This window comes from Chelmon rostratus, chromosome 6 (assembly GCF_017976325.1).
Source record: "Chelmon rostratus isolate fCheRos1 chromosome 6, fCheRos1.pri, whole genome shotgun sequence".
Taxonomy (NCBI): domain Eukaryota; kingdom Metazoa; phylum Chordata; class Actinopteri; order Chaetodontiformes; family Chaetodontidae; genus Chelmon; species Chelmon rostratus.
The window spans coordinates 12,309,213-12,337,174 of record NC_055663.1 but is presented as its reverse complement, the minus strand read 5'-3'; the positions used below and the strand labels follow the sequence as shown (position 1 = coordinate 12,337,174).

General features: G+C 40.7%; 1 protein-coding gene across 1 annotated transcript; it reads left to right on the top strand.

Annotated features, from left to right (window-relative positions):
• The first annotated feature begins 140 nt into the window (after nucleotides 1–140).
• On the top strand, nucleotides 141–26,652 carry polr3b (polymerase (RNA) III (DNA directed) polypeptide B). Its single transcript, XM_041938715.1, has 28 exons — nucleotides 141–285; nucleotides 668–700; nucleotides 1,124–1,180; nucleotides 1,256–1,320; nucleotides 1,435–1,510; nucleotides 1,991–2,091; nucleotides 2,256–2,347; nucleotides 2,438–2,555; nucleotides 3,059–3,167; nucleotides 3,945–4,067; nucleotides 7,090–7,206; nucleotides 7,288–7,422; nucleotides 8,592–8,753; nucleotides 10,060–10,260; nucleotides 12,452–12,614; nucleotides 15,828–15,981; nucleotides 16,201–16,275; nucleotides 16,380–16,478; nucleotides 16,588–16,715; nucleotides 17,777–17,986; nucleotides 18,147–18,305; nucleotides 20,026–20,143; nucleotides 20,286–20,428; nucleotides 23,038–23,141; nucleotides 24,415–24,581; nucleotides 25,065–25,178; nucleotides 25,449–25,622; nucleotides 26,307–26,652. Exons 1-28 carry the CDS (start codon nucleotides 214–216, stop codon nucleotides 26,434–26,436), a joined length of 3,399 nt encoding a protein of 1,132 aa, XP_041794649.1. The 5' UTR covers nucleotides 141–213; the 3' UTR covers nucleotides 26,437–26,652.
• Nucleotides 26,653–27,962: the final 1,310 nt, after the last annotated feature.

Sequence of the window (27,962 nt, the reverse complement as noted above, 5' to 3'; positions counted from 1 at the left end):
TGAAATATATTAAATGGAAATATTTGATTGATGCCGAATGTCAATAAAACATACATTAAAAAGCGGAACGTTTCCCTTGTTTGCGCTGGCACGGACTTTTTACGGTGGAACACGTGAGAAGGACACACGTTGGACGGACTTCCGACGCCGAATATCAACACTGACAGTATGACCAGAGATTTCTGTTTTTGCTGTTAAGTAGTAGAAGTAACCATGGAGGTACTTGGAGGAGAGTTTTGTGACATGACTCCTCAGGAGCTTGCGGCTCCTGTCAACACTGTAGCGGTGAGTTAAGAGGAAATAAAGCATGAAAGTTTCACACCACGCGTACAGAGAAGCTAACATTGTGGCTAGCAGCACAGAAAAAAACATAAACATCTCCAGCTCCAGTTTTTAGGGTTATATACACCTAAACTACAGACAGTGCGTCAGTTTGTTGTGGCTTGAGTGATTAAAGGAGTCACATTTATTGTCATTTTGGCTGGAAAACTGTCCGGTTGCAGCTTGAAGACAGTTGTTTGAGTCATTGCCTTAGCATTGCCTCGTTGAATTAGCAACAGTTGTAGGGTAAAAGGTGTGTGAAGAAAAGCTCTCACTGCTTCTTAACAGCAGTCCTAAAAAATGCTGATTTCTTTTTTTTTTCTATTTATTTTTGTTTTCCTCACAGGAAAAATGGAAATTGCTACCAGCTTTTCTGAAGGTAACGGTACACACCGTCATCCACCTGCTGTGCATCCCAAACATTTTACTGAATTTGACCGACATGTATTCTATAAATCCTTTATTACTGCATATATAATTTTACATTGTGATATTAATTGATTTAAATTTTCTGGAAAATTAACAGAGAGTCTGATAAACAAGAAACTTCAAAAATTAAACTTGAATTTTAATACTGCCTTAAAACGGTCCTGCTCACTGACTTCTGTTTGTTAAGGTAAATAGTTTGCAAGCAAGTGTGGATACTGACATTGGTTTTGGATTTATGTTGATGATTTGCAGGAATAATTGCAATTAAATGAATAAATAAAAAAATATTTATCAGGCTGTTTCAGCTCTACAAACCTTATGTTGCTCATTGTTTCCTTGTCGTTTTTTGACCCATTGTCAATTTGTTTTCCAGGTGAAAGGACTGGTGAAGCAGCACATCGACTCATTCAACTATTTCATCAATGTGGAGGTAAAACATGACCCCAATATATGAGTGTGTGTCACAACTGCATGGTTATGTGAAAATGAATGTCTTCTTTTCCAGATAAAGAAAATAATGAAAGCAAATGAGAAGATCACAAGTGACGCTGATCCCATGTGGTACCTCAAGTAAGTCATGTAAACTGTCACCGATGTGTTAACCGACAGCAGTCTGGTGACCCACAGACTAACCTGTAGCAGCTTCTAGAGTCAGTTTTGACTTTTTCAAGGTTTTCCTTACAGATACCTCAATATCTACGTCGGCATGCCTGATGTTGAAGAAAGCTTCAATGTAACCAGACCAGTATCTCCTCACGAGGTGAGTTTACTGTCTTGTGAAATAGTAAAGAAAATACCAGTTTTTCATGTGAATCATAAACCATTGTCTGCAGTGAAATTTGTCTCACTAAGTTGTCAGTTGTGGAAGCAAAAATACCAAATATTTGATGGTTGCAGCTTCTCAAATCTGATAATTTGCCATTTTTCTTTGTTTTATATAATTGATAATTAAATATGTTTATGTTTGGACATTTGATCAGACAAAAAAAGCAACGAGAAGACATCTCTTTGGTTGCTAGAGAACAAGATGATAATGATGAACCATGATTTTTCACTTTGTTTTGATATTTCAAGGATTGATTATACAAAATACATAATTAAAAAAGGCATGTGTTGTTGCCCTCATAGGGCTATTTGATTAATATTCTGGCAGAGTATCATAACCTATGATGACATCAAACGTCAGAGTGCTTCATTCTGCTGTTGAGATACAGCTCATCGTTCCTGTTTGCTTCCACAGTGTCGTCTCAGAGACATGACCTACTCAGCGCCTATCACAGTGGACATCGAGTACACTCGTGGCAGTCAGAGAATCATCCGCAATGCACTGCCCATTGGAAGGTATCATAGTTTGTCTTTCTGTGTCCCACAGTGTCACATCAGGTGGCTTCATCTTTGACCTTCATAGTCAAAAGCCAAACATACACAGTATAATGTGATTATGTATGAAGTTGTCTTACTCGCAATGTTCATGTTAATTATTAATGTATTTGTGCTTTTCTCAGGATGCCAATCATGCTGCGAAGCTCCAACTGTGTTCTCACAGGAAAGACACCCATGGAGTTTTCAAAACTCAATGAATGTCCTCTGGATCCAGGTACGCAAAGAAGGACGCAATCATGCAGTCTCATTACCGGTTCATTTTTATGGTAGTGGTTTATATAAACCATCTTGTATTTCTCTGCAGGGGGTTATTTCATTGTTAAAGGTCAGGAGAAAGTAATTCTGATCCAAGAGCAGCTGTCCAAAAATAGAATCATTGTGGAGCAGGACAGGAAGGGTGCAGTTGGAGCCTCCGTCACCAGGTACTGTAACGACATCTCCATTAACCATGAATTCAGTGTGATGACAGATTTTTTAAAAAAGATGTTTCGGTTAAATTATTACTAGTGCAGATTGTAGATAGCTATGCCAAGGATTTTTAGCTAACAAAACACACAAAACCTGCACAAAAACCTCAAACACTGTCAGTCTCAATCAGTGTCTAATGAGCTCTTGAATTGTGTCTTTAATTCCTACCTTTTGCTTCATTTGCTTTTCTAATAGTCTACATCCAAAAGGTTTCTGTGGATGTTGACAGAACTCAAACATGACTCACTCAGCTGAAAGCTTTTTTTTGAAGTCCAGCAAGTAAATTGTGTTAAAAATCCTGAAACTGCCTTTTGTTGCATTTGCAAGAAAGACAGATTCATGTTATGTTACTTTTGTTCACATTAGTTTCCAGCTCTCTTTTGTTTGTGAAACCAGTCACTTTCTTTGTCAAACCGTCTGTCTCTTCATCTTTTTTTTATTTCGTCTTCATTTCCAGCTCCACTCATGAGAAGAAAAGCAGAACTAACATGATTGTCAAACAAGGCAGATTCTACCTGAGACACAACACCCTGTCAGAGGACGCCCCGATTGCCATCATATTCAAGGTGAAAGAGATGATGATGACGAGCGCTGACACAGCTAAGCCATACTCAGCATCCAGTAGGGGGTGCTACAACACAGCTAGATGATTTTGGATTCAGCTGTGTTTTGTTTTATGTTGTTTCCCCAGAGGCTGAAGCATAATCTTCTGTTTGTTTCCAGAGTAATTTTATCTGACTGAATTGAATTTTTTCACTCTGTTTTACTCTGCCCCCCAAATCGTCTGTAATAGATGATTTCAAACAATGTTAAAAACACATGGATGTTTTGAAAAGTTTTGTTGTCGGTTAGCATGTATTTTCATCCATTCTTCATTAGATTCGTTTTCATGTGTCGCCCTTTGCTCTCAATGAAAATGTCATTTAGCAAGCTGGCATCATTAACTTCTTTCCCCTCTGAGTACAAATCTCTCCAAACATGTCAGCTTGGGAGTGTGGAGTGTTTGGAGCTGAAGTTATTATCCACAGGACACTGTTTGCGTGCTCGCTCTGTTTGCTGTGCACTTGTATGCCCTCGGTGACTCCTTCCCTGTGACTGACTGCAGAAGCAACCTCAGATCCAGTGTGGGACAGATGGATCAGTTCCCACAGCTTCACATTTCCATAAGCAAATGTCAGACAACCTTATGATCACCAGTTCACCTCTCCCTCCCTGTACACACACGTCTTCTCCTCATGCCTCCTGGCTCACCTCTTGCTCCTTGCTAGTAGCAAAATGTCATGTCACCTCACCAAAAGGGCTTTGGTGTTTTGTCACACACTCTTTGCCTGTCATCCTCTCAGGGCATGGGCGTCGAGAGTGACCAGGAGATCGTGCAGATGATCGGTACGGAGGAGCATGTCATGGCTAGCTTCGCCCCGAGCCTGGAGGAGTGTCAGAAGGCCCAGATCTTCACTCAGACTCAGGTACCCTAGTGGGCCATGTGTGCCAGAGCTGGGTGATATGGTTGAAATCATTTTAAAATTAAAGGAATACGCCACTGAATTTATTCACATTCAAAAATGAAAGTCACAGCTTTTTATCTGGATTTACAAAGACGATGTAAATAATGTAACAAAACATACAAGCCTTGATTGCTCTTTTCTCTTGTCTTTTTATATAATGTACATGAAAAGATTAAAATAAAACTGGTTGTCATAATAAATGAAGAAAAAACAAAGAAAAACCAGACAAAACAGGAGTACAAAAATGGAAGTACATGATGAGAAAACAAACTTGTGAGTTGAACCAGAACTTTAAGTTTTGCCTCGATGACATTCAGTTCATTGCAGAGTTTGTAAAGACGAAAAATAGAAAATAGCTCTGATGTTATCGAGGTTTTCCTCTTTCTTTCTGAACTTGAGACTTCTAACAGAACCTCTGTGGCACAAAGTGGAGTTTGAATGGGGCAGGTAGGGATCCAATCAATAGATGCAATTTGTTGAAATATGGGAAATGTAGGATCCAGTATTTTGTAAACTTGACCCACACAGGTTTTAACCATGCTTGTTGAAGGACCTGGCCAACAATTTGGGAAAAACACTAATTCATTTTCTTACTGAGAGTAAGATGACAAGATTCATTACACTCATATCTGTAAGGTTATCTCAGCTAAGCACAAAGTCTGGAAACAGCTACAAGGGCTCAGTCCAACAGTAAGAAAATCTACCCAGCAGCACCTCTGAAGCTCACTAATTGGAGTCTTTGCTGGTTTCCTGGTAACCTCACTGTGATGACAAAAATCAGGAAGTCACATAACCCTGCAAAACCAAATCGTTTTACTCTGTTTTTGTAGCGATTAAACAAACAAGATTTAACATGTTAATCAGTGAGCTTTAGAGATGCTGGTAAGCAGATTTTTCTACCTTTGAACAGAGCCATCTGTTAGCTGTTTCCCCCTGTTTCCAGTCTTTGTGCTAAGCTAACATAACTAGCTCCTTCCTGGAAAAAGATGAGAGTATACGTGTTACACATGAATCCAGTGCACAGGAGGGACAGACTGAGGCCCCAAGTTAAGATGAGAAAGTGAATCTGCATTTTCCAGCTAATCGCCTTCATAGACAGACCAGACATGGCAGCAGTCATCTTATCATGTATAACCCCAATTCCAAAAACGTTAAGATGCTGTGTAAAACATAAATTAAACAGAATGTGATCATTTTGTAATCCTTCCTAGCATATACCAAAATGAAATGGAAAAACAGTGCAAAGACAGTATATTTAATGTTTGACCTCATCAACTTCATTTATTGTTATAAATATCTGCTTATTCTGAATTTGATGCAGCAACACATTTCAAACAAGTTGGGACAGGAGCAACTAAAGACTGGGAAAGTTGTGGAATGCTCTAAAAACACATGTTTGGATCATTCCACAGGTAAACAGGTTGATTGGTAACAGGTGATAGTATCATGATTGGGTATGAAAGGAGCATCCTGGAAAGGCTCAGTCGTTCACAAGCGAGGATGGAGCGAGGTTCACCACTTTATGCATATATGATTGTATAAAGGATGTTACTACATGGGCTCAGGAACACTTGTGAAGCTGTTGTTGGTAAACACAGTTTGACTGCATTTTGTTTTTATTTACATTTTACTCAGCATCCCAACTTTTTTGGAATCAGGGTTGTAACACTCAGCAAGAAACAGAATAAACATATTTCTCAACATAAATGTTGTAAAATGTTATGGATAAACGTGTATACCACAGCGCGACAAATAAACACAAAATCATATATGAAATAAGTAGATGTTGAAAGAAAAAACTGCTCCTCTCTCCAGATGTTGAACTTGTTGCGTAAAAACAAAAACTTAATGAGATCATATGTGAAAACATATGATTACTGTATGATTCAGCTTCCTGTTTATTGGATGTCAATAAATAAGATAGAATTATTAGTCAGCCCTGATATGCCCATTACCTTTGTCTGAAGAGCAGGACGTTGTTGTTCAGACACAGAAACACGTGCGCCCTGCCTGTTGACAGAAGGTCTTTTCTTTGTCTCTGTGTGATCAGATGACTAAGGTTTTGTCTTACCAGCCAGTTAAGTAATGCTTTTCATGGGTTATTCAGGAGGCCTGCATGTTTTCTTTGACATCTACAGATGAATGCAATCGGCCAATTTGTTTTTCATAAAGATTATGTTGTTAGAGGAACCACTGATGCATTGATGAGGCCATATTTGCTTCCTAGCAACCATTCGCCGCAGCTCTCATGTTCCTCTGTCTGCCAGTCTCCATGATGTCTTTTCATGGTATTCATTGGGTCATTGTATTGTGCACAATGACGCCTAAATCTATATAATTAAAGGCAGATAAGGCTTAAGAAACATTGTTATCAGATTATGATAAGTAATCTGCCTAAACCAAATTTGACTGTCATCTTTTTTTTCTTTCTCCTGATATGATATACTTAGACTTCAGATTTTAAGACACAGGATTTCATCAAATATTATATTTTGTAATTTTTTTCGACACAGTTGTCCTCTGGATGTTCACCTATCTATATTTTATATTCTTTTTATACATTGTGGTGGACAGGGTGGGTGGTCTTGGTAAAAGTCTTCTGCCTCATTAACCCTTGACCTTTTTGTAGATCTTAGAGGGTCCACTGAGTCAGGTGTGTGTGCGCGTGTGTACGCGCGCGTGTGTGTGTGCGCGTGTGTGTGTGCGCGTGTGTGCGTGCGTGCGCGTGTTGCATTAATAAGTGCTTTAAAATGACTCATGAAGAGCCAATATGCCACTAATATGCATTATAATAAGGAACTAATTCACAGAGAATATGTGTCGCTTGATTTAAAAAAACTGATTATCAAGACTTTAAATCAAATTTGTAAACAATAGTTTAGAATCCTCAAACTGAGTCGTCCAATGATTGTTTTGATGCTGGTTTTGAAACTCTTTGAAACTTCACTATCCTGCTGACCACTCTGCTCTGTCTGTGTTCCAGGCTCTGAGGTACCTCGGGAATAAAGTGCGGAGACAGCGCATGTGGGGAGGCCCCAAGAAGACCAAGATGGAGGAGGCCAGAGAGCTTTTGGCGTCTCTTATCCTCACACATGTTCCCGTACGTTAAGCGACGGACAGCGATCATGGATTATACTCTGTGTACTCCACAAAGTATAATCATTGTGTATTCTGTCTGTAGGTCAAAGAGTTCAACTTTCGGGCTAAGTGTATTTACCTGGCTGTGATGGTGCGGAGGGTGATCCTGGCTCAAGGGGACAACAAGGTGGACGACAGAGATTACTATGGCAACAAACGTCTTGAGCTGGCTGGACAGGTAAGCCTCTGTGCACCTGTGCTCCTTGTGGTCTCCTTTACTGCTTGTATATGATGCCATATTTAATTCAGAATTTTTAGTTCAGATTGTTTGTTAGTTTGTCAGCTGAGCAACAGAAAATTATCACTGAGCCAGAGTTCAGTTCTGATATTAAAGGCACCCTGTTGATCTAGGTGTTTATTCATTTCTGTCCGCTGAAAGGTGTTTACTTCCTTTTCTTTACTCATAGAGCCACTAGAAAACAAAACAGGCTCATGCTCATTAACAATACATGTATAGAAAAATACCACTAATGCTCACATGCGTTAGTGCGAATGGATCACAGCACTGGACCAGAGGACTGCGCCTGCTCCAGCCCTGATCTCTCACCTGCATCTTTGTTCCTGCCTACTTCTTTTAATAAGACTCTCATTATTTTCCCTCAGCTTTGTTTTTCCCTGTTTTGTTTTCACCCCCCCTCCTCCCCCTGTATTTCAGCCTGGCTTTGTCAGGAGAGAGATATGCAGTGGCACCGAAATCCAGAGGCTGTGGAAGCATGGGGATTTTTCAGCACCGTGACAATAGAATTGCTGCCTTGACTGGAGCGATTGAGCTAATCCGCAGGCCCGGCTCTGATAATGTAATTACTGCTGTCTTAAGGCCTTTAATTTCCCCCCCAACCTGCTCTGTGTAAGGAGCAGGAGATGGAGGAGGGGGGAGGGCACAGAGCCCTGTTTCAATAGGGGGCTTACACACTAACAACGCCAGCAATCTCCTCACTCTCCAATTATGGTTCCCTGACATTCAACTAATTGGCCTGGCTGCGCAACGGAAGCTTAATTTCTTTATTAATTTTAAGCAGCGCTGCCTGTTTGTTTTGATGTATGCTAATGTGCAGGGTGGGTGGGGGCTGTGAGAGAGGTTGCCTCCTGTAGGCCTGGCGGAGGAGGACAGGGACCTGGGACGGAGGCCAGGTCAGGCTTATCAGTGAGCCAGCACACCTGGTTATTAGAGCTGACTGCAAACACACCTCAGCACTGATTAGAGACAGGAACAGATGTTGGGTGCCAGGACATCCGCAATACATGAAGACACGATGGCGACTCCATCTGTGAAATTCTTATTCAACAGGTGAATGACACCTGTCAAAACCCTTGTCACTGATGATGGTCTCTCTCTGTCCTCTCCAGCTTCTGTCTCTGCTGTTTGAAGATCTGTTTAAGAAGTTCAACTCTGAACTGAAGAAGATCGCTGACCAGATCATCCCCAAGCAGAGAGCAGCTCAGTTTGATGTGGTGAAGCATATGCGGCAGGATCAGATCACCAATGGCATGGTCAACGCTATATCCACAGTGAGTGTGCACAAGTTGGCAACCATAAATATCAAGAAATAATTAAATGAAAAGAATAAACCTATTCCCTGGAGGAACCTGCTTGTAATCCTTATGCCAACAAACATCTGCCTGCTCAAAAATCTTTAAGCAAGTATCTCCCAGCTTCCTCCTTTACCCTCTGTCTCTATGGACAATGTTGGAAGACTAGACCACTAATTAGATACGTTTTTTTTTTATTTGCAACCAACAGCCCTTTGTTATAACCCCATTTCCAAAAAAGTCGTGACGCTGTGTAAATCGCCGTTGTGTGTAATTCTTTGTGACATATACTCAATTGAAAACAGCACAAGGACAATATATTTAATGGTTGACATCATCATCTTCATTGATTTTTGTAAATATCTGCTTATTCTGAATTTGATGCAGCAACACATTTCAAACAAGTTGGTACAGGAGCAACTAAAGACTGGGAAAGTTGTGGAATGCTCAAAAAACACCTGTTTGGATCATTCCACAGGTAAACAGGTTGATTGGTATCAGGTGATAGTATCATGATTGGCTATGGAAGGAGCATCCTGGAAAGGCTCAGTCGTTCACAAGCGAGGTTCACTACTTTGTGAACACATGATTGCATAAGGGAGATTAGTACATGGACTCAGGAACACTTCAGTTCATGTGCAAATGGTTGCATTCTGGTTTATTCACATTTCACACAGCTTCCCAACTTTTTTTTTGTACTTTCACAAACCCAAAGACAGACTTAAACTTTTTAATTTATTTTGTTGAATGAATGTACAGTGTGATGAATAGTAAAAATTAAAGGTTTGCCTAATTGAATATTAAATATGTTTGCTTATTATCTTAAAATTCATGGGCTCCTTTTCATCAATAAAAAATTTGTTAATCTAACCTTAATAGAAAGTAGAACTAAAGTAAACTAAAACTAAAAATTCCCCAAAAAATGAATGAAACAGGAATCGGTGCTGTAGCAATAATTATTACTTTTTATCAGGTCACTTTCAGCTCTCTGATGGTTAGATTTGTATTTATTTATATGTGTATCATTTTTTTTAATGCACGATGCAGACAGAAATTGAGATCTATATTCAAACAATATTAATACCTCAGAACTACATACACAGCAGTATAGTTTTAATAGGTGGAGGTTTTAAAAGTCAGTTGTAATTTAATCATGCATACACCTCCAATCAAAAAGTTGTCAAAGCACCAGAATACTTGTTTTAAGCCTCACTAAATCTTTTTGTTCATTTGTTACATTTTGTCCATGAACAGTAGTAATAAATAGCAAATCTTCTGACCACAGGGTAACTGGTCTCTGAAGAGATTCAAGATGGACCGCCAGGGTGTCACCCAGGTCCTGTCTCGTCTCTCCTACATTTCGGCTCTCGGCATGATGACCAGGATCTCCTCCCAGTTTGAGAAGACCAGGAAGGTCAGCGGGCCGCGCTCCCTGCAGCCGTCACAGTGGGGCATGCTGTGTCCGTCTGACACCCCTGAGGGAGAGGTGAGTGAGCTCCACACCTGGCAGTGAGGAAGTTATTCTAATGACACACAAACAGGACTCCATGTTGTTGAGTGTGAAATGTTATGAATTGTTTTATGACCCCTGAAATATAACAACCAATATAATTAAAGTGTTTTCTTGTACTAAAGGATAAAAGCATTTCTTTATCAGCATGTGGTCAAAGACTACCCCCAGAAAGAAAGGAGAAAAAAAGGGAACAACTTTGAAAGCAAATATACTCGGGCTGCAACTAATGAATGTTAATGATAGTCGAATAATCTATCGATTATTGAAATGAATGATTGCCTATTTGGCTGTATTTACCAATGTTCCCAACCAAAAGTGTTGCTCTTCAGTCCCTCACAGACAGCATCAGTGACATCAAGTCATGGCTGGGCGGCAATTTCCTTCATCTGAATGAGGACAAGAGTTTATTCTATTTGGTGACAATGTTCTTGTAGATGCGGACTCTATGTTTTTGAAGCTAAAACCATTTGTAAGGAATCTTGGGGTTATTTTTGACAGCAGTTTTTTATTTGTCAAACAGATTGATAATGTGGTCAGAGCGAGATTTTATCAATTACGTATTTTATCTAAAGTAAAGCCTTTTTTAAATCTCATCGACCTTGAAAGGACTATTCACGCTTTTATCAGCTCACGAATAGACTACTGTAATGCTCTTTATGTTGGTGTTTCCCTGTCCTGAGCCCCCTCCAGCTGGGGCAAAATGCAGCAGCTCGTTTCCTGACGAACACTTCAAGGCGTCAGCACATCACCCCAGTCCTCTTTTCCCCCCACTGACTTCCAGTTTCTTTTAGGATAGATTTTAAAATTTTACTTTTTGTTTTTAAAGCCCTCAACGGCCTAGCTCCTATTTATTTGACAGAGCTTTTCTCCATCCGAAACCCAAACAGGGCGCTAAGGTCTTGGAGTTTATGATGATCAGTTATTACTGGAAGTCCCAAGGGCCAGGTATAAACACTGGGGGGTTTGAGCCTTTTCCATCGCTGGGCCCAGACTCTGGAACAAACTGCCCCCTGATACGCGCACCATCACAGACTTTGGCCTCTTCAAAACTCGGCTCAAAACATATCTTTTCAGACTGGCTTTTAATACACAGTAATCTGATGACATTTTCTTATTTTATTCGATTTTATCTGTTTTTATTTCCCTGATATGTGTTCTATTGTTGCTTTATTTTAATCTGTTTTCATTTCTAATTTTATTGTTTGTTTTTAACTGGAAAGCACTTTGGTCACCTTGAGTGTTGTAAAGTGCTATATAAATACATTTTGATTGATTGATTGAATTTTGATTAATCCCACAGTTACTAATGGCTGTTATTTAGCTGTCAGCTTTTAAGGGCATGTGTTTTTAAACTTGTGCCAGCGGCAGCGACACATTCTCCAGCTGTTAACGTCGCCATGTACAATGCAACGTTTAAGACCGTAACGTTACGGCATGTTTAGACTGTGAACAGAATCGTCATGAATCATAATTAGTTGCTACTTTCAACACCATCAACAATTCATTTCTCAAGCGAAAATGTATTTTAAAATAGAAAACATTATATCTCACACCTTGAAGTAACATGGCTTTCAACATTAAGCTAGCTAACTAGCTTACTCACCGAGATGAGTCTTCATCATCCAGAGAGCCAGCGTGCCTCCTCTTCAGATGCTTAACTGATGTGCTCCCATGCCAGACGAGACCAGCTTTGCAAATGTTGCAGTTTGCAACCTTTTCGGGCGAGTTAGGAATCAAATGCTCCCACGCTTTGGAGGTTTTCGGTCTTGACTCAACTTTGAGTCGCTGCCTGTCAATTATCCGTTGCACTCCTAAACTATACTGCTTAAATTTGAAATACCAGTTTGTTGCACTTCACAAAAATCCGTTTCACCTTCATAGTTGAGATGATTTGATGTGTTTTTTTCACCCCTGTGACTCTGAAAGACTGCAAGCCACCATTAAACAGAAAGTTATTAACAAATAGGTCCATACAGAGCTGGAATGAGCCACACATTCCAGTGTTACAGCTCTTGTTATTGAGAGCTGCCATTTGAAATGTTGTTAGACGTCTTAATTGTTGTGGATTGATCTGATGACCAGTGGTGCTGCAGTCTTTTGTGTAAATACGAAGAAACTTTTGCAAGTATCTGAGCATGGTTGACACTATTGTTCTGGTTTTTAGGCCTGCGGTCTGGTGAAGAACTTGGCTCTGATGACCCACATCACCACCGACATGGAGGACGGTCCCATCATCAAACTGGCCTTCAACCTGGGAGTAGAAGATGTCAACCTGCTGTGTGGAGAGGAGCTCTCCTACCCGAGCGTCTTCCTCGTCTTCCTCAATGGTAAAACTCCTCCGCACCAGTAAAGCCTAATAAATAAGTAAACACAGAGAGAATTAACACCGGATGCTCTTGCTTTAGATCACTTGAAAAGAAAGTTTAATCCTCCCTGTTTTGAATGCATTGCTTATGAACATGAAGGGAAAATATTCTGCTTAGTTTACAGAAGGTAATTTTGTGTTTTGCAGGGAGGCTGATAAGTCATTAATTTCATGGCAGCAGCAGGTATTATTCTTGAGTCAGAACTTGGCCCCTTAATTACTGTATATGTTTGTCTCGCCACTGATAACTGTCAAATTATATTAGCTGCCATACCATTTAATTAGTTGGTACCAGCAGGTGTCAAAGCCCTTCAGAGTGTGTTCACTGCGAATGTGCCCTCACACAGAGGCAGAGCACAGTGTCTCCTCTGTTCTCCAGCCGTTTGTCTGTCACACTTGATATGAGCAAACCCCTGAAGGCAGTTTGAGCTCTGCTTTCACCAGCCGTGGACATTCAGAGCACAGCACTATATACGCATGCTGTTCGTCTTTTTTTTTCCATTCAAAGTTTGTGAACGTTTAATCTTTTCATTCATTCAACCTGTATTTAAATCTTGAAGAACCACTGAGGGCATGCCCTTATTTCCAGTGATGTCAAGAGCACCGTTGAAGCAGAATAAATATACACCAATATAATTAACAAGAAAACAGTTAAAACAGACACATTCGAGCATCGAGAATAGTTTTTAAATCATGTTTTAAATTTCATTGTGTGTTGTAAAATGTGTCCAGCCCAAAAACTAAGCAGTTTCCCCAAATTCTGTTTTTGCAGATGGGGCTTTGAGCATTAGACAGTCACTTCAACATGTTAAATAATGACTATGGAACCAGTTTAATAAGGAAGTGATGTATGAAGGCTATATATATATATATATATAAGTAAAAAGTAACCAATGCCTGTCATGTCGTACTGTCAGAGATGCCCCCCCAACCTTTTCATACAAGATGCATGAATCTCAGGGCAGAGTGATGAACTGAATCATGAGGGTTACGAGTGAAGGCAGAGGCGTGTCTATAGATAACAACACAATCATCAACAGTGGACAAAAAAACCATCAATTATCCACTTCCTACTTACTAATAAATTAGCTCAGTTTTTTCTGAAATTTAAGATGAACTCTTTGATCCAGTCATATACCAAGATATTAATTCTCTGAGAATTCAGGATGCGTGCAGTTTGTCGACTGTTAAATGTTGCTACCCTCGCTACAGGTTAATGTGCAGTGTTCAGAAAACACCACACATTTTAGCTGCATTTAAAATAGTATTTGTTTATTGAAGAATGCGATTAATGGATTCAAATGGCTCTTTTGATGTACGCAATATTTTTTCAGACAATGTTTAACCTGCTAAATTAAATTTATGCTCAATTATTTGGGTGTTTTCTTACTTCTAGACCAGTCGACTCTATTCTAAGTTTGAACTTATGTTTAAACTTCATCTCTGCTCTCAATACTGTGTCCGTTCAGAATGGTAACATGCAAACTATTGTCTACAATATCTCTGCCTGTAGAGAACAGCACATATTCACTCTTGGTTGGATTCAGTACTAATTTCAGATTGATAAATTGCAAGATGTATTTCTTAAAGGCTTGTTGTTGGATTTCAGTGGCTGAGTGAGCAGCATTAGCAAGGCAATACAGAACTGTATCATCTGCGTAAAGATGAAGGTTGTATAGAGGATGTAATGTTGTCAAAAGAAAGGACTCAGTATTGAACTCTGTTGAACCCCCTTTGTCAGTGTTAAAAATACAGAATGATCATTTCCCAAAGTCACACATTGCTGTCTGTGAGACAGGTAGTTCAGACACTATTTACAGGACTTCGAGTCAAAACCATTATCACAAAGCCTCTGCAGGAGCATGGCATGATCAACAGTTTCAAATGCTTTTGTTAAATCTAGAAAGAGGGCTGCACAATATTTTTCTTTGTCAACAATATATATAACATATGTGAGGATGTGAGTTTTTTTAGGTACCACACTTTAACCCAAAAGAAGAATCTGAGTAGAATTTGATAGTACTACTGTTATCATACCACAGTATTTTTGATTACCTGCTGAATTTTTTTTAGACTAGAGCTGAATCGTTTAGTCGATTAACAGAAAATGAATCAGCTGCTGTTTTAACTGTCAAGCTTGTGAAATGTCAGAATGAGATGATAGTAAACACCATATATCTGCATCTCAGAGTGTTGGTCTCAAGACGTCATATTGGGCTCTGATGGGGATTTTTCACTAGTCTCTTGGCATTTTATAGAGAAGATAATTAATTAATACAATAAAGGACAGATTTATCGATTGTGAAAATAAATCATTAGACTTAAATCATTCCCACAAACTGGGAAACACAAGCAGGAACAAATGCATCTAACAGTTATTGAACAAGGAAATGAATGTCTGTTTTTCACTTGCAAAGAAAGCTGGCTACAGATTATTACCCCAATTAATTACTGGAAGTCAACGACAGCATTGTTAACGTCAGAATCAGCATCTGAACACATCTGTCTTCTCATCTAACTCCAGTTAGTCACAATGTCCCTTTATTGTACATTGTACGGCCCGCGGGCCACATACGGCCCTTTGGTTGACTTTCAAAATAAGCGTATTTTCTCATTTTACCTCATGCAAGGACTAAAGCTGCACTGCTTTTATTTTGAGGTTGTTTTTTTATTTATGTACATAATGATGTGATAGTATAGCAACACATGACAACACGTGATTGTACTATTGTCACAAGATGATGACTGACGATGACTTTATCCCTCAAAAATGTCTGCTCATGCTAAAAAAAAAAAGAAAGGTAGATGCTGAATGCAGGCTTTTCAACAAAAATTGGACTGCTAAGTATTTGTTTACTGAAGTCTAGGGTAAGGTAAGGCCGTGCATTGAGTTTGCGGGGAGCAAATCGCTGTCTTTAAGGACTACAATTTGAGTTGGCATTATGAGACGAAACACACACAGAAATACAAAAAATTGACCGATGCTGAAAGGGCGCAAACATTGGAGGCTTTGCTAGCTAAGCTGCAAAAGCAGCAAGGCTTTCTTACAGTATACTGAAAGCAGTATACTTTGAGAGATGACGGTGGGTAACAGACCTCGAGTGTCTCTGTAGTTACTGAAATATGTTAGATATGTGCACTGTCTTTATCTTCTCCATCTTTAATATGTCAACAGGTAACATTCTTGGTGTGATTCGAGATCATCATAAACTGGTCAACACCTTCAGACTGATGCGCAGGGCAGGTTTTATCAACGAGTTTGTGTCCATCTCCACCAACCTGACCGACCGCTGTGTCTACATCTCTTCTGATGGAGGTCGTCTCTGCAGGTGGGGAAGTTTGGACCTGGACTTTACACAAGCCGTTTTGTTGTCCAAAATTACACTCTAATACAGCGAGATCTGTGGATGGTACATTTTCAGATTTTCTTATGCAGGAAATTTTGATCCTTTGCTGAAACAGTTTTCCAAGAATTCTTCTTGTTTAATCACAAAGAATGTGTAACAGAGTTGACAGAGTTCTGCTTTGGTGTGGTTGTTCTCTATCAGGCCTTACATCATAGTGAAGAAGGGACAGCCGATGGTGAAAAACAAGCACATTGAAGACCTGTCGCAGGGCTACAGGTGAGGCTGGAAGTCAGGAAGGGTTTTAAAGAGCATAATGGTCTGCAGATATAACTTGTCATCTTGATTCTCTCACTTCTGAAACGCACTTTCCTTGACTCCAGAAACTTTGAAGACTTCTTGCACGAGGGCCTGGTGGAGTACCTGGATGTCAATGAGGAGAATGACTGTCAGATTGCCCTTTATGAACACATGATTTACAAGTGAGTAGCACATGATTCGCCTGACGCAGTGAGGAAATGGGACAAGGTTCTCCTAATTAGTTTATGTCATTCAACCCACTGGTGTTTTATTTGTTTCTTATTTCTGTAGAGACACAACACACTTGGAGATCGAGCCCTTCACACTGCTCGGGGTGTGTGCTGGCCTCATTCCCTACCCCCACCACAACCAGTCACCCAGGAACACATACCAGTGCGCTATGGGCAAGCAGGCCATGGGTAAGACTTAGCTGAGCAGGTAGCTTCAGTCAGCAGGCAGGTCATTAAACTGAAGATCTCAAATCCTTTCTCAAACATCCTCAGTGTTTACCTCTGTGCATGCATACACACAAACACAGATACTGACAGTAATTTAATCTTGCATCAACACTATTCTTAAGCCGCCTAAATCTGCTGGTTCAGAGTTTAGAGTTATATTTGCACAAGTTAAAATCGTACAAAAGGACATTAGAATAACAAACACTATAGATACAAGCAGCCTGCTGGTTCGTCTCCCCCAAAACTCTGCTCCTGCTCTACTTCTTGTCAGAATACATTTGTATGTGTGATTGAGTGTTTTTCTTATGTGTGTGTCAGTGTGTGTATGCGCATGGACATCAAACATGGGGCGCTTGCGTAGGTTCTCTATTGTGCTGTGTGTGTGCGGAGGCCCTTTCCCTGCCAGTCACCCAGAGTGTCATTAGCAATTCATTGTGTCTGCTCTGGCTGTGCTCAGGGGGTCAGTGTGCTCAGCTGCAAAAGACCACAGAGTGCGCACCCGCAGCTCCTTGGTAACCAAAACTTCCCCAAACGGCCCTGCTAACATTCGTAAGCGCCACGGTCACCCCCACTGCTTTACCTCCGTCCGTCCCATCCTCCCCTCCCCCCATTATTACAAAAACACTGACTGGAACTATATTTGGCCCAATATCCTCTGCCTTGTCTGTTTTGTGTGGATGGCCCTATACATGTGCAAATCTGGTTGTGTGGCTTGGGCCCATTATCACAGACTCTGTGCTTGTAGCCTGATTGTGAAGTAATAGCATCTGACAAATGTCAAGGCTTCCAGGGAGGCCAGGCTTTATGCCATAACTCTCCCTGTTCCTTCACTCAGCTGCTCTGAGATGGTGCTAACCAGGCCCAGCCCCAACACTTGAAACACCTGTAACCTACATAGATAATAGGATATAATGATGCAATTCACAATAAACACCGATAATATGCAGTAGTTCCATACCACTGAGTGAGTTTTACAGATATAATCAAGTCATTCATCTACTCTCCATGTCTCCTCTCTCCAGGTACGATTGGCTACAACCAGAGGAATCGTATCGACACGCTGATGTACCTGCTGGCGTATCCGCAGAGGCCAATGGTCAAAACAAAAACCATTGAGATTATTGACTTTGAGAAGCTGCCTGCTGGTCAGAACGCCACCGTGGCTGTGATGAGCTACAGTGGCTATGACATTGAGGACGCTCTAGTCCTCAACAAAGCCTCGCTTGACAGAGGTGACAAGGAGGATGTTGTCAGTCTCACAGGATTTTATCATTATGATCAACATTTTTCACTGGATTTTACTCAACAGAAAGCTTCTCTTACATCCTGTTTGCTTATCAACAACCTGCTCAGGTAGCGAACAAAAAGCCTAATCTCTATGTTTCCTTTTAGGATTTGGCCGGTGCCTGGTTTATAAAAACGCCAAGTGCACGCTGCGACGTTACACCAACCAGACATTTGACAAGGTGATGGGACCCATGCTGGATGCTGCCACACGAAAGCCCATCTGGAGGCACAGCATCCTGGATGCTGACGGCATCTGCTCCCCTGGTGAGTACCAGCAGGACTGGAAGAGGCCCAGCATGCTTTGCTGCTCCTTACCTCTACTGCATGTGACTGACTATATATATTAGCAACACAACAGGATTCATTGAAATGTCATTTGAGGGATGATTTGATGTGCTGTGTTTTACAGTTTACCTTGCTGGCATCAGTTTGTTACTGATGTTTCATGCAGTTTTTCAGGTGTTTAGAGCCCCATGAAATCATATCAGGATCATATTAGTAAGGTTCTCAAGGGATATCAGAAAAAATTGTTTAATAGGACGGTCAAAGTCGTGGTATTTTCTAAAAATGTGTGACAGCTTTAATGATTGATTGTGTTTGCGCCTGCCTATAGAGAATTACTGCAGGTCACAATTAACAGGAAAATATATCAATTTACAGGAAAAGAAAGGACCCTCAAGTCTCCATTAATTAGGGTCTTAAAATCTGCCAGTCTTGTAATGACTAATGGCATTACAAGAGTAGCAGAGTCATATTCTATACATACACCACGACCCAGTGAGCAACCCAATTAACACACTGAGCTTGTCTACATTTATTGAAAGTTCATACTGATGGCGTCAAAAAATTACCTGTAAACAAGAATCTACTCGACAGTTAAGTTTGGATAAATGGTCATTTAGTACAACTTTGGTCGACACACCATCCACCATGCTGAAGAGGCCAAGTTGTACAGTAGGGGAAATAAGTAGTCAACATGTCAACATTTCTTTCATGAATTTCCATTGCAGCTCTTCGCAGGAAACTGAGACCAGGCATTGGTATTAACTCAGTAAAACTACATGAATAGAGAAATCGCGACATTCCAATCCATAAAAAAAGTTGTGTGCAATCAAGTGGAGTGACATTGGGGAAAAAAGTGTTGAACAGTTAGAAAAAGCACTCAACCACTAATCCACTAATTGGTTCTCCTGCCTGTGCTAATTAGAATCAGTGGTAGGTTAGTACTTCTTCTCTGAAAAAAGGGTCACCCAACTTTGAATGCAAGTAAATAAATAATTTGTTACCAAGCTGTCATGCAAGAAACATCTCATGATAGGTAGAGGCAAAGAGCTTTCCCACGACCTCCACAACAACATTGTCAAGCAGCATAGCAGTGGTACTGGTTGTGGCGCTGTTTCCCTTCTCATGCTACGTGTACCAGGAAAAGAAGAATCTGTTGTCATCTACCAGGACGATGAACATACTGCAAAAGTTTCCCCACCAACTACTATTGCAATTAGTAGTTGGTGGAGAAACTAGTATTACTTCTTTGTTATTGATTGTATTGTTAGGATTTCTTCAACTTAATACCAATGTCTGGTCTCTGTGTTATGTGAACTGCTGCATTGGAAACATGTTTAATGAAAATATTTTGACATGCTGAATAGTAATTTCCCCGATGGTTTATATTTTTTTCAGAGTGATATGCTGATCATTGTTTTTGTTGTTGTAAGAGATTAATAAAAGGGTGACAAAGAATTATTTATTTATTTTAAAATGTACAGGTAGCTGCACATCCAGGAGTGAGATTTAAACAAACAACCATGTTTAATTTAAAAACCTGGAGAGGAGATGAAGGGACATGCCGTCCATCTGTTCTGCTCCTCATTCAGAACCTGACCCAGATTTTAGACTGTGACTGTGTTTGTTTCGGAAAGTCACACCTCAGGCCGGCCTTCCTAACTCTGATGAACTCCTGTGATGTGTCTTGTTTGTGGCACAGGTGAGAGAGTGGAGAACAAGCAGGTGCTGGTGAACAAGTCCATGCCAACAGTCACCCAGACACCACTGGAGGGCAGTACCCTTTCAGGCCAGCCCCAGTACAGAGACGTGCCCATCAGGTGAGAGCACCAGTACCACATCTGCACTCAGCTCCTGTTACCTCGCTGTAGATCCACCTGTTCAGCTTCTGTACATAGACCTTCTTACAGTTCCTGCTGTGAAGACAATCACATTGGCTGTCCTCCCATTCTCTCTCTGCAGCTATAAGGGCTCAACAGACTCGTACATCGAGAAGGTCATGATCTCATCCAACGCCGAAGATGCTTTCCTCATCAAGATCCTCCTGAGGCAGACCAGGAGACCAGAGATAGGAGACAAATTCAGCAGCCGACACGGACAGAAAGGTGCCAACCTCAACACCTTTATCTCAAAGAGCGGCATGAGCTCAAACATAAATGTGCACAGTCCAGACAACTGCATTCATCTTCACCACTTACAGCCTCCAATTTGAACCTGTCATAGAAGATTGTAAATGACTGGAAGAGGGGAAAAAAAGACTTTGTCGTCTCTGTGTTGGAGCATTTGTTGAGTCAAGTCCCAGTGGCTGTTGCTCTGTCACTGCCCCCCTGTCCTCATCTTTCAAGAGCTCTTTTCAATTAATTGGCTCTTTGTCCGGTGCCAGACTATGCAAATTTATTACACCCCAGCAGTATTCTGCTGCTACTGGGGGAAAAGTGTTTACAACCTCCATTGTTTTGCAGCACCTCCCCTATAGAGGCCTAGTATGATGTTTTAATCAAAAAGCTAACTGGCGCCATGCATAATTTACTCTCCTCATTAACGCTGTGGCCACTGGGCGGTCAGCTCGGGGTGGGACAATGTCTCCTGTCTCAGATAGTGACGAAGAGAGAGGGGTCGCCGGGGGGTTAGCTGGAGGAGATCTGGATGGAAAGTCCCAGATGTGGAACTGTTGGGACAGATAGTTTTTATCGGAGCTCTTTGAAGTCACAGTTTACCGCGACTTAAAAATTAAGAAAACCTATTTTGTTTCTCCACCGGGGACCAAATTTTCTCGTCTACCACATATTTTCAACAGAACATGAACTGAATTGAGGCTTTATTATTTTGTTGGAAGTGAATTTGGCTGCAATACATCTCCCAGCTACTCATGACTAGTCTCATAAGTCCTGGTCAGCAGAGCAGAATAAGTTAATTATTTACCGGTCACACACACACACACACACACACGCACACATACACAGCTGTGGAGGTGGGGGAGGAGGTGGAGGGGGTTGTCAGTAGTAGGGGCCCATTGTGCGAGCCGCCAGCGTGGAGCTGTATGAGCTGTGATGGAGGGCTCGGGACCCTTGCTGTTGTCTTGCCTTTCTCTGCTGATTTCATGCCTCTTTCATCATTCACTTTCACACAAAACAAACAACACCGAGGATGTCTGCTATGGAAACTTGTCTCTCTCTCTCTTTCTGAATCTTTCTGTTCAACTTCTCCATTTTCCACTTTCTTTCCTCCTCCTTCTCTTTCCTCTTTCATCCTACTTTTATCTCGATATTCAAGCTTCTTTTTTTTTGCTGCCTTTTATTTCTTTTTATTTTCTCCTTTTACCTTTTCTTCTGGCCCTGCCGTGCTCCCCTTTTCTCTTTTCTTTTCACCTTCTTCCTGCTGTTGGATGACTTTCCAGTAAATCGCTTCACTTGTTCCCGGTCAACATCCTGTTACTACATCCTGTAAGGCATCAACAGTCTGCTGTGTCGCTGACTGGTCGACTAATAGTGGATTTTTCCCACGTGCACGGATTCAATTCCTCCTCTCCACTTGATCCCCTCCACTTCCTCTGAGTTGAACTGAAAGTCATGGATGTGTAATCGCGGTCTCCCTGTCAAGCTAAGCACCTTTCTCCACTTCCTGCTCTCCTTCTCTTCTCTCCTCTTTCTCTTTTTTTCATTTGCAAATGGGCCTACAATCTGTTTACCCTGGCCAGGGAAGAGTGCTTCGGCCCCTCGGCAAACATTTGCACTCACACTTAAACTCCTGGCTACCAGGGCGCTCGTCCCCCGCGTCATGTGAATCAAAAGACGACCCTGTCTGTCCACATGAGTATGGAAATGTCATGCAAGGTCCACAACAAGCCTCCCAGCAGCAATACACACCACAGAAAGTTGGCCAACACTTTATATAAATGTACACATATTCACCAATAACTACGCATGCATATGAGTAGCATATCGGCCCCTTATTGGTCATTATAAAGCACTTATTAATGCCTTATTCTGCATGACCATATCCAACAACTACTAGGTCATTAGCTAAGATATACTTTATACGTTAGATATACTTATGCTTTATTTACCTCAAGCTGGGAAATTGCAGTGCAGCAGCAGCATTACACACAGTGAAATAAGTGAAAAAATGTGAAATAAGACTATAAAGAACAAACTATACATAATAAAATATCAAAATAGCGAGCAGTAAAAGTTATATACATAATAATAAAGAATAGGCCCATAATAAAGCTAAGAGTTCTTCCTCAACAGCCTCCTAATTACTGTTTATTGATTGATTGAGTAAGTAAGGAAGTTGTTGTGGACAAATTACCTCTGAATAACTTAACCATCACCTTTAATAACCCCAACTGGCAGAATAAGGCATTAATAAGTGCTTTATAATGACTAATAAAGAGCCAATATGTGACTAATATGCATGCTAATGAGCAACTAGATTCTTCAGATTGCTGTTGATAAATTGGGAAACAGAGGCCAGCAGCAAGTTAGGAATTCTTGCTTGATAAATGACCTTAACAATCAATTGAATATCAACATTATTTTGGTTAAATTTTACATTGATCGAATAATTACTTAATGGACTCTTTTTTGCTACATTATCGAAGATGCATTATTTAAATGTGCTTGTTGTGCTTCATCTGTAATTTCTGTACAGTCATGCTGTGTCTACAGGTGTGCGTGCATCGACCTTAATGTGTCTTTTTTCTGTGTATCAGGTGTCTGTGGCCTTATCGTTCCACAGGAGGACATGCCGTTCTGTGACACGGGCATCTGTCCAGATATTATCATGAACCCTCACGGATATCCCTCCAGAATGACGGTACGACTCCTCACAGCTGAGGCAGAACATATTTTGGGGTTGGTAGTTGAGAGCTGAAACTACCACTCACTTTCATTACAGATTAATCTGCAGAGTATTTTCTCAACATATCATGTTAACTGTCAGGGTGATGTATTCAAATTAGGGTCACAACTAATGATTATTTTCCTCATCGATTAACCAGATGATTATTTTCTTTATTTTTTGATTCATCGTTTGGTGTGTAATAGTTATACTTCCCCACAGCCCAAGATGACGTCTTCAGTTGTCTGACCAACAGTACAAAATACAAAGATAATCAGTTTACGGTCATTTATGACAAAGATTAGCAGCAAATCATCTCATTTGAGCCAGTACATTTTTGGCATTTTTGTGCACATTAATTATCAAAGTAGTTAATTAATTTTCTGTTGGTTAATTGATTAATCAGCTCATCATTTCATCTCTAACATTCTGTGTCACCTTTCTCAGGAAGGTCTAATCGACTTTTGTTTTGGTGAAAATTTGGTTATTCGACACCTGATCTAAACCCGAGTAGACAGTTGTTATTTGTGATTTTTGGCTTCAGTCTGAATCACCTCCGTCTCTGTGTTGACCGTCGCTCTTCATGAGTTTGCGTCGGCTCTTCTGAGACAAAACCCTCATTATCCCCATTCCTTTCCTCTCCGGGTTATCATTGGCTTCCAGAGCACACGTCCATTGATGCCGCTATGCAGCAATCTTACTGTTCACAAACAGATATTTGTTGCTGCGGAGACGGCTGCCAGCGAAGCCGCCGCCTGTAGCGGTGTGTGTGGAAGTTTTATCAAACGTGCGCAGTACATCTGAACTGTAGGATGGTGCAGAATGTGAATGACATGAAACTTGGCCCCGTTTCTGCCTGCTTTTTGTACCTTACACTGTAAAACAACTGGAGTGATCTTTACTGCTGAAGTTATCTGTGCCAGCGTGTTTGCTCGCTGTGGTTGTCATGGAAAGGACTCAGAAATGTTTGGCTCGGGAGGATGTTTCTGTGGCCTGAGAGTGAAATGAGCGTAGGTGTTTCCTTTTATGTGATGGGGTCAGGGGTCCTCTGGGTGCGACCCTGGAGGAATTGTTGAAATCGGTCAGCCTTAGACTGCTGGTCCCACCCCGAGGGGTACACGTGTAATCTAATCGCACCCACAATATCAACACTCAGTGCCAGGCGACAGTGTAAATCAGAAAAGCTTTATTGTATGATCAGAGCCATTGTTATATTTCTGGACTTTAACGAGTGTGTTTGATTTGTCAGGTGGGAAAGTTGATTGAGCTGCTGGCTGGGAAGGCGGGAGTCCTGGATGGGCGGTTTCACTACGGTACAGCCTTCGGAGGCAGCAAAGTGAAGGATGTGTGTGAGGATCTCATCCGTTATGGATACAACTACCAGGGCAAAGACTACGTCACCTCAGGAATCACTGGGTAACAAAAAGATTGTGTCTCATCCCTTTAAAACACAACTCAGATTCTCATCACAATACTGCTCTGCTTTTTCCAAAGCATATCATTTTTCTTAGTAGCTCTTTTCGATTTTTATTTCTTAGATTCTTAGATAGATGTCAGATTAGGATGTCTGAGCTTCCCAGAGACACCTGAATGCACCGTTGTCCTCATGTTTTTAGCGTCATGTGTGTTTAAAGCAGCACCTGCTCTGTCCTGCATCATCACAAGATAACGATGCAAGTTCGATCAATAGATGAATCCTTCAGTTTGTTTAAAAAAGTAAAAAGTGATTATCAAAGCACGAAATCATTCAAACTGTTGGACCAACAGGGAAACAAATGTTAATCAGAAAAGCAGCCATCACTCACGTGTCAGAAGGTGTAAACACTAAATGTTTTACTTATAAGTGACTGATTTTTACCTCATTGAGTTTATGTTGGATGCTGGATTTTTTTTCTTCAGGGAGCCTTTGGAGGCTTACATCTATTTTGGGCCAGTGTATTATCAGAAGCTGAAGCACATGGTCCTCGACAAAATGCACGCCAGAGCCCGAGGCCCCCGAGCTGTTCTCACCAGGTACGTTCTGTGGTTTTATTGTAATAACATGGTGATATGGGAAATAGACAGTGCAGCTCTCTCATGTAAACGTCTCTATTACTCTTGTTATTATTTTGCTTACTGTGAAGTTTTCTGAAGGCCTTTCTGCAGTTAGCTTGTGCCTCACATGTTTCTGTCAAAAGTGGAAATAATTCAAGATTTCCGACAGAGTAACAGTCAGGTAACAAACTGTTGTCCTCCGCCTCACCTGTTTGCATTTCCCAAATGTGTCAACTGTCCCGCTATCAGGCAGCCAACAGAGGGCCGCTCCAGAGATGGAGGTCTGCGTCTGGGCGAGATGGAACGTGACTGTCTGATTGGCTACGGAGCGAGTATGTTGCTGCTGGAGCGCCTCATGATCTCCAGTGACGCCTTTGAGGTGGACGTGTGCGGACAGTGTGGCCTGTTGGGATACTCTGGGTGGTAAGTTGTACACGTGTGTCGACAGCTGTTGATCCATTTCTCCTGGCAGCTGGTGTAGAGGCTAATCTTTTTAACTCTTCTTAAGATCTGAAGAGGCTTTGTATGACACACCTGGAGAAATGGCCGCTCATTCAGATGAACCAGTGTGTATTAATGTGTACTGAAAGAACGAGATGCTTTTTCAGGAAAAAAGTTTATGTTTGCAAGATTGTCAATTCACATAATAACTTTCTGTAGAATTGAACATCTGTATCTTTATGGTTTATCATGTCTGCATCCCCTCTCTGTAACTGGGCTCTGGTTGGCTACTGAGTGTGAATGTCTGGTCCTTGTTCACCATGAGTTCAAGCTGGACAACAAACAGAGAATTTACTGTTTCTATGTCAGATTTTTCAATGAAAGCTTTCCCCAGACACTCTCAAGAGCTCTCCTCCTCCTCAGACACTGAATTATTCTAATTATCTTATGGTTTTCACGTCACATGCTTTCGCCTCAACTCCTCTAAGTGGTGTGCAATGCAATGAACACCGTTGCTAATGCTTAAACAGTTCAGCATCTTAAAGTTGAGACTAGAAACAGTCGTGGTTGAATTATAGAGCCAGAACACAGAGCAAAGTACATTCATTAATCCTCCGGTTTGTCTCCAGTCTGATTCTCAGTTTGTTTTTTTTGTTTACCTTCCAGGTGTCACTACTGTAAGTCTTCCTGCCATGTTTCCTCCCTGCGCATCCCGTATGCCTGCAAGCTGCTGTTCCAGGAGCTGCAGTCCATGAACATCATCCCCCGACTCAAACTGTCGCGCTACAACGAGTGACCAGGACAGAAACACAGTCTGTGTGAGTGACAGGTTTAGAGTTGGACAGAATTTAATTTGTAAAAGCTGTTCGAGAAGAAAGAAACAGGCTAAATTCTTAAAATCGAAGTATTTTTGTTGGCGTTCACAAACCAAAACAATGAAGTGTCTTGTTTATGTTGGTACTTCCTCACCATTATTGTCTTTGTATGTGTACATAATAAACACAAAATGATTATTTCGTAATCAGCTGCTGTGTGTGGTACTATGTCCTGTTGAATTACAGATACTAAAAAAGGTACTTTATAAAAACGCACTCAAATCTAAATACAGCATTTGATCAAGCATGAATGATAACACAGTGAAGAAGTAGCAGCAGTCCATGAACAGTGTGCAACCCTTTTGTTTCTTTTAGCACTATGAATCATGGGCTTTGTTCCTTATTTTTGAGATTATCAAAGCAAAAACATGCTTGAACTACAAGTAATGCATTCCAGTAGTTGTGTCATGTTTCTTACTGTTGGGCCGTCATGGTTACTTCAACTACTTTGGATGGGAATTGTGTGATAATGCATCTGAAAGTACGACCTCAATGTAAAAGTCTAATGTATCACTCATGGTGCGTTCATGTGCTGATAAAAGCTCCAAAAAAGCATTTAATTCAGTAATGATAAATAATTATAAAAATTCAACCCAAGAAAACAAACCGCATGGATGAGTGTGTCTGAGAATGATGGATCAGTGCATCAGCAGCCATACAGGACTGACAATTAACAACAGATAACAACAAACAAAATATAATTCTACCTCACTGAATATTTAAAAACTTAATAACAGTGAGTAAGTGCTTGAACTTTTACTGCAAATCCAGCCTGCAGAGGGAAATCATTTGCATTTAGCAGTGAAGTATCAGACAAATCATTTTGTTTTAATCATGAAGATTTTCCCTAATTTTGCAGCTATTATTACTGTTTATTATTATTGTGTTACTTAATTTCTTAATTAATAGATTTACCTTCTATAAATGTCAGAACATTGTAATACTTGACTGTGACAGTTTTAAAGCCAACAATAATTTCTTCAAATTAATTATTTTGGATGACCCGAAGTCCTAAAGCCAAAGATCTTCAGTTTACTATGGTAGAAGCACTCAGGAAAACAGTAAATATTTAATATAGTATATAATAAACTATTATCAATAAGCAACTCATAATTGCAGCACTGTCATATACTGAATCATCACCCAGTTCATGTTAAACTTGATATTCAGCTTTGGTGTTACCACACATTTGCATTTATATGTGAGTCTATCAGGAGCTAATTGGCTGCTTATAAAGCCATCAAAATAAAAAGAGTTGTATTTGTTTTTATTCACATCCTGATGATGACTGAAGTTTCTCAGTGGCTGGTGGAGGATCACTGTCATATAAATTTAATGTGATAAGCAGACAGCTGGACGCTAAAAACAACAATGTTGAGCGTCGATGTATAGACGTATACAGAGCGACGCCCTCTTTTATGTGAATAGGAAGAGAAAGTGCTGTAGG

What these genes read in the sequence shown, in the direction of transcription:
- polr3b (XM_041938715.1), top strand. Translation starts at nt 214, where the DNA reads ATGGAGGTACTTGGAGGAGAGTTTTGTGACATGACTCCTCAGGAGCTT. An exon ending in AGATCTTCACTCAGACTCAG is followed by an intron (nt 4,068 to 7,089) that starts GTACCCTAGTGG and finishes TCTGTGTTCCAG; the next exon opens with GCTCTGAGGTACCTCGGGAA. An exon ending in GATATCCCTCCAGAATGACG is followed by an intron (nt 23,142 to 24,414) that starts GTACGACTCCTC and finishes TTGATTTGTCAG; the next exon opens with GTGGGAAAGTTGATTGAGCT.